The 7,471-nt window shown below is 39.3% G+C and overlaps 1 protein-coding gene across 1 annotated transcript in view; it reads right to left on the bottom strand.

Moving 5' to 3' along the window:
- Positions 1–6,089: 6,089 nt before the first annotated feature.
- LOC102897592 (methyl-CpG-binding domain protein 3-like 2B) overlaps positions 6,090–7,471 on the bottom strand; it is a 3,187-nt gene continuing 1,805 nt past the window's right edge. Inside the window, exon 2 of the mRNA XM_025046677.1 lies at positions 6,090–6,755. Within this exon, the coding sequence (XP_024902445.1) occupies positions 6,090–6,755 (666 nt within the window). The remainder of the gene's footprint in view (positions 6,756–7,471) is intronic.

Here is a 7,471-nt window from a genome sequence, read left to right as displayed (position 1 = left end):
AACCCCACAAGGAATGTGTAACTTCAACCAATCAAATTCTAGCGAATCTAAGAGAAGCGAAATTCCTTTGTACTTTCTTTCGCCCTTTCCCATACCTCACTTTAAATAGTTAAGTTCCAAAATTATTCAATTTCACCTTCCCAAATCAGAATTTATGAATATAAATTTTAAAGCTTGTTTAAAGGCTTTGTTTGGAAATACAAATTTGAGATTTGTTTCCTGTCTCCTTGTTTGGCTGCTGTACAAATAAATCCTCTGCAAAAGACTGTTGCAATGGAATTGGGTCTTTCCATTAAACGGCGTGCAACTGGCCCAGTTGCTCAGCTTGCTTACAACATGAGACTCTGTAGTATTTCAACCAAGAGCACTCCATAGCTCCTCCCAGCTCACTTGGCGAAGACTTGGCTCCAAATACTGCAGCCCAGAACACGCGGCTGCCTGTCAACTCAGGTCCCACTCTTGACTTCCCTGGAAGAACAAGACTTCAGCGTTCAGAACTCTGCCCACAGCTACCCGTTGCTGAAGATTAGTAAGTTCTGCGTGAATGGGCTTGATAATTAGGTGATACCATTGTAGCAGTCCCTACACATGGAACTGAGGCGATCGATACCCGCTGGAGAGGCATGCTGACAGTACTTGGGTCTTGATCACCCCTTTTCCAGCACATGAGGTGGCTGTAATTAAGCCGTTTTCGAAGGGCCAAGAACATCTGGCCACTGTCTCTCTACTCCACTGAGCACTGAGCTTTTGAAATTTGTTACTCAGAGAGAGGCTTCCCGTTGTCCTCAAAACACCTTCAGGATTTTGGCACAGATATTTTTGCTTTGCATGGGGCAAAGCAAGCTACAAAACACAAAGCTCTTAATCGCTTTACAAAGAATTTACTGGGTTGGCACAACATTTTGAAAAGTTCAAGTCAAAGGACATTCTTAATAAAATGGAGAATGAGTTGAAAGGCAATCAGGTTTTGATTCGTGTATTTAATGAGGATACAGCCCAGACTGTGGACTATTTTTCTGGAAAGAAGCAGGGAATTAGACTTCTGGGAAGAGGAATTCAAGGTTCAGAACAAATATGAAAGAGTGACTTCAGAAAGTATTTCTACAAAGGAGTTAAAATTTTATTGGGTTAATTGGTAGAGCAAGTTATGTCCCGCCAGGACATTGATGATAATAAAGCAATCACTCAGCACTCAATTGAGTTTAACCCCTGGGTGTGGTCCACGAAAAAGGAAGACAGCCCTACCTGTACCACTGTCCCAAAGCTGTACCTGATCCTAGGAGCTTGTATCAGTGGTTTTACTCTGTATGAAGGAAATAGAATTAGCTAAAATAATCCAGCCAGTCATTGAATAAGCAAACTACAATTAAAAAAAACCAGAAGGAAGGGGATCAGTACTCATGGTTACTATAAGATATTACCTAAAATGTCTGATCACTACAAAATTATTAGATCTGCAAAGATACAAGAAAGTAGGAACCACACACTGAGGAAAATAACAGCAATTAAAAAATGACCCAACTCTTACAGAAAACCCCAGCAAAATTAACAGCTTCATCTCATCAGAAAAAAAGGAAGGTCAAAAGCAGAGGGATAACATTCATAGTGCATGAAAATAAAAACCAAAAACCTGTAAACCAACAATCCTATATTCACCAAAACTGCCTTGTTAAAAAATGGTGAAGTAAAGACTTTCTCAGATAAACAAAACTGGGAGAATATATTGAGAGCCAACTGCCATGCAAGAGTTACTTAAGGTGTTCGTTAGGCTGCAAACAAGAGACCTCAGATGGTAATTCATAACAATATAAAAGAACAAAAAACCAGTATAAGCAGTTATGTAATTATGACAGAATCAATACATATTTTTTCTTTTTTATCTGATATCAAAAAAGTTTTATAAAATGCTATGTGTGTAATGTGTCAAAACTATAACATATGGAAATATAATGTATATGTAATATGTTTGCCATTAAATACACAAAAGACATAGTGGGAGCAAAATTGTACTGGGCTAAGGAAATGATTGTAGATGTATTAACCTAAAAATAAAAGGTCAAAGTGAGAGGCAACATGAATTTATTTGCAATTTAAAGGGCTAGCTATTCAGGAAGCACTGATTGAGGCAGCAACCCAATACTGTTCTGATTAGGAGGCAAAGACTAGGGACATTTATGAGAAAGGGAAGGAGAACAGTTACATCAGTAGAAGGAAGGAATTTCTGTAGGTGTAGATAAGCTAACATAGTGATTCTGATTCTAAACAATGTTTTAATTTTTCAGTCCTGTAGTCATAATATTTGCTTTCTTGTTTTGTTGTTGTTAAGAGTTGTTTGAGATAGAAAGCCACTTTAGGCTCAGTCCAAGGGTAATTTTACCCAGTTTTAACAGTCCAAAGGTTTAAGGAGTAAGGTTTGCAAGGCAATTCCTTGCAAGGCAGTTTCTCTGCGATGGCAGCTCCAACTCTCTTTTAAGGTATTGTTTTTTACAGATGGTAAAGAAAGAAGTGTAACAATATTGGGTTATAGCATTAATAGCATTTGCATAACAATACACAAAAATGGCAAAAGAGAATAGAACTATATATGTGACATTTCTATGTATCACTAGAATTAAGCTAGCATAAATGTGAAGCTCAGGCTTATAAATTAAGTAGTATATGTTAAACAGTAGAGGAACCCTTGACAATAACTTCAAGAATATAGTGAAAAATTAAAATGCAACATTAGAAAATAGTTAATGCAAAGGAAAGCTATAAAGGAGGAATAGAGAAACTAAAAAGAAAATGAGAACTGTAGAAAACAAAAAGTAAAATGGCAGGTATGCTTGCAACTATATTAACAATACTAAATATGAATGAATTACATAATCTTAACAGGAGGGAGAAATTGTCAACCCAGATTTAAAAAACAAACCATGATCAAAATGTTAACTATGAGCTTGCAGAACACACTGTAGATTCAAAAATACAAGTAGACTGAAAGTAATAGTGTGGGAAAGATATATCTGTGAACAGCACCTCCCAGAATAACTAGAGAGGTGATACAAATATCCAGCAAAATCGACTAGAAAGCAAAAAATATTACTAGAGATATTGAGGGACATTATGTGGTCAAAGTGTATGGTCTGCATCTAAAATAAAAAAAAAATATTTTAACCATTAATCCTATACTAGCAAAAAAAGATTTTGAATCAATAACCTGACTTCTCAAATTAACAGAATTGAAAAGATGAGGTACCAAATCTAAAGCAAAGAGAAAGGGAAATAATAAAAATGAGAGCAGAAATTAATAAAATGGGAAATAGAAAAACCAAAGAAGAAAAAATCAAAGAACCCAGAAGTGGGTTCTGTGGAACAATTAACAAAATTGATAAATCTTTAGTTAGGTTAATCTAGAAAAAAAGGGGGAAGATTCAAATTCACACAATCCAGAAGAAAGAGGGATATGATTACTGACATTACAGAAATAAAAGGATTATAGAGGAATTCAAAGAACAATTGCATGGCAACACATTAGGTAACTAAGATAAAATGAGTAAATTCCTTAAAGGACAAAAAATAAATATACAAAGCAAATATTGATGGACATAAATTACACATGGAACATTTTTCAAGATAGACCACGTGTTAGGCTACAAAACCTATTTCAATGAATTTCAAAAGGTTGAAATCATATTAAGAATCTTCTAAGATCCAGTCAAATCGATGGAGTAGTTAAGCACATACTGTGCCATCTTGACCAGAATTCTAGCCTTCCTCATGTTTTTTTATTTGTTTGGTTGATGTACAAAATATCTTATTTCACCTTGTAAAATTTCTCCTTTACTGAATTTAAGAATTAACACACAATTAAAAAAATTATATTAAGATTTGACCTTCATTCACTGAATCAGGTACTTTTGAGGAAAACAACTGCGATGTTACTACCACTCAGATCTGACTGAACCATGAAGGCTATCTGTATATTTTGTATGGCCGATGCAGATGTAACTCCTTGAGGTCTCACTAGACACAAGATGGTGACATCCAAGATGGATTGTCCCCAACCCCCAGTTGAGTGGTGGTGGTGGTGGGGGGAGGGTAGTGGGTTTAAATGTTCCCACAAAGTTCATGTTTACCAAGAACCTCAGAATTTGACTTTATATGGAAAATGGGTCTTTGCAGATGTAGTTAATTAAATATCTGAAGGTGAATTCATCCTGGACTTAGGGTGGGCCCTAAATTCAATGATTGGTATCCTTATAAGAAGAGGAGAGGACACAGAGACATGGATGGAAGACCGTAGGAAAGACAGAGGCAGACATCGGAGTTATGTTGCCACAAGCCAATGAATGCCAGAACCGCAGAAGCTGGAAGAGGCAATGGAAGATTCCCTGCTGTTGATAAACTATGAGTCAATGTAGGATTCCCCATTAATTCTCATTCAAACCATCGAAACTTAACAGTTTCAATCATTTAAATTCTTCAGGTCCCCAGTTATCACACCTGAACACTTTCATTTTTTAAGGTAACTCACTGAAATCATGTTCTACACCTGGGAGTTGATCAGGAATAATTTAAATGCATGAGAGAGAAAACCCAACTAAAATTAACTTTAGATAATTTAACAGACTATAAAAAGAGGAAAGAAAAGATTCAAAGAGGGAAGAGATCAGCTCATGTTTCCGGACTTGAGGAGTAGATATGTCCAGGCAGAGAAAAGCAGTATACAAATGAGGGGGCAGGCCTTGTCCTGACCATCTCCCACACCCACCGACTTTGTTGTCCTCCCAGGTGGCCACAGATCCTGTTGGCCACTCCTACACTGTGACCTCACACAGCCCCACTTCCCAGAATTCCAGGTAAGGCCCAGCTCTGGTTCTATAAAGGGCCCTGTGCCTGGATCCTATTGACCAGAGAGGGCCATGTGACACCCCTACATGCCAGGAACTTGGGGATGGAAACATGGAGATTAGCTCACACTAAAGAGTTAGAACCCCTTAGTCCTGGGGTGGAGTCAACCCCACATGAAAGCTGTGGGCTCTGGGAGGGAGCTACCATTATGTTAAATCCAGAAACTGTTGTCAGGAGCCCTAAGGCACAGCTGTCCACCTCAAAACGCTCTACACTTCTATTTCTCTGTTAGACTTTGACCCTCTGAAACCAGGCCTCCTTCCCCACCTTGGCTAGAACTGCTCTATCCGAAGTTCAAGGAAGTCCAGAAAATGCCCTATCTTTTCAAACTCACAGCACTCATTTTTGTCTTGACTTAATGAAAGAGTCCCCTTATTTCATGTCTAATTTGACATTTACCCCCATCAAACTGTTCAGCATATGCTGATCGGATACTTACAATGTGTCCTTAGCTGTGAGCTGGTGGACAAGTTTCCTTGGCTTAGGACTAAGTGTCAGGTGAAGGTGATGAGCCTGCTGCCAAAGAAGGTGTCTCCACATAAAATGTTCCCAAACAACGTTGTTTTCGTAAGAATCTAAGGTTAAAACTATTTAAAAAATAACCCAGGTAATTTTTAGGTACCAGATAAGGATGTAACAGGTGGAATATGTGCTAATTAAATTATATAAAAATATCTTATGTCCGAATTAGCATTTGGCTAAAATGAAAAACAAGAGATGTAAAATCAAGCTTAATAAAATCAGATTTTTAGGAAATCATGTTAATTTACTGTTAAAAAAATCTCTTTAGAGTAGGTGTCACCTTTTCTATGAGTGTAATTGTTATAAGAATTATACGTAAACACACTAAGCACTTCCTTAGGCTAAGTGACTACTGCAGAATTTACTATGAAAGTGAATAAAAATCATGGTAAACAGAAATTGAGGTGTACAAAGACAAGATCTCCTTTCTTGTCACATGGAGCCCAACCTCTCACTCACAAAATCATCTACTCATATTTTCGTCTCTCAAAAGAGTTTAATAAAGTACAATTTTATAACTAAGCATCACAGTTCAAGCAAGAAACAGGATTGACACTAAAGGAGGCGGGTAAGACTTGGGGGTGGTCTCAAGGTGGACCTCTTCCCAAAGAGCACACCACCCAACTTATTCAGCACGACCTTCTCCTGATTTTCATCCAGTTTGTACAACATTCTCACTGCCGACTGGCTCCCTCTGCCTCCCTGGCCAGCCTGTCTGCCCTCAAGGCCATAGCCAGTCTCTCTCTTGCCTTTTTCACTTTCCAGGTCTGTCTCCGGATATCTCTAGTGGTGACGGGTTGTCCGCAGAGAAGCTGAGGGAGAGAGAGATCTGCTGCTGAGATCAGCTCTGCCCAACCTGAAGACCGTGCAGCGGTGGGCCCGGGGCTGGTGTGTAGAGACCCAGCACCGGCACCATCCCGGGATTCACGTGCACTACCCGGTGCAATCATTTGTATGACATTTGTGATATCCAGAGCACTTAAAGGTTCTCCTTCACTACTACAGGCCTGGAGTCCCTGCAGTCTCCTGTACGCACAGACTTGCTGGGGCTTCTCCAGGGTCTCATCCCATTGCCTGCGCCGGACCTCACTGCCAGGATGCGAAGTTATCCTTGTGACCCGCCTTTTGAAAATGCAGCTGGTCAGCCTCATAGGAAGTGCAGACCTTTCACGATGTCTCCGCTTGGTCTTGGCTAAATGGACTTCTCTTTTCTTTTTTAACGTCTGAGGCATCATATTTCTTATGAGCTTCCCCTTTGAAAACAAAATGAAATGGGAAATTCGAATAAAATGAGAGCTGAACACTTTCAGTTCGTTTGGATTTTCTACCCTCCACTCTCCCTGGCGAAATGTGTCTCAAACTGCACTGCGCATCGCCCTCATCTGAAGAGTTGTTAAAACTCAGTTTTCTGAATCTCAACCCAAATAGACCTGGGGTGGGGCCACAAATTTGCATTTTTCACTGTTCCCACATGATGCTGATGCTGTTGGCACAGGCACCATACAGTGAGAACTAGATCTTGGGACACCAAGCACATAAGAGTCAAGGACAGGAAGTTTGAATTCACTACCAGTGTCAGTTCCAGACCATTTCCCTTCACTATCCTCCTCTGAAGATGTTTCCCTCTTCTCATCCTTTTCAATGTCAAGTACACACATGCTGGTGCCCCTTCACCCACCGTCATATGCACACCAGGATCACAGGTTTCTTTGTATCCCAAGGCTTCCGGGTTTTCTTCATCTCTTTTTTACTGTGCTTTCGGGCACACAATCATCTAGTTTCTGTAGTCTTTTAGTGTCTCATCTCTAGTAAAATCATGTGCCTTTCAACCCCTAGATACTCACTTTCACTTACACACCCAAGTCCCATCCTTACTCAAATATTCTCTGTTCATAAATAACTCAGGAATACGATATTCCCATCAGAGATTCTTTTTGCACAAACACCTCTACTGTAAATAACCATTTTTACTTCCTTGACTCTCTCTCTTCTCTCCTTGTATGCCTTCCTGTTAATCTCGGCTCCTCTATTTGACTTAACACAACTGATGCTTCTT

This window comes from Pteropus alecto, unplaced genomic scaffold (assembly GCF_000325575.1).
Source record: "Pteropus alecto unplaced genomic scaffold, ASM32557v1 scaffold304, whole genome shotgun sequence".
NCBI classification, from domain to species: domain Eukaryota; kingdom Metazoa; phylum Chordata; class Mammalia; order Chiroptera; family Pteropodidae; genus Pteropus; species Pteropus alecto.
The sequence above is the reverse complement of the archived record's forward strand: the minus strand, read 5'-3'. Positions and strand labels throughout refer to the sequence as shown.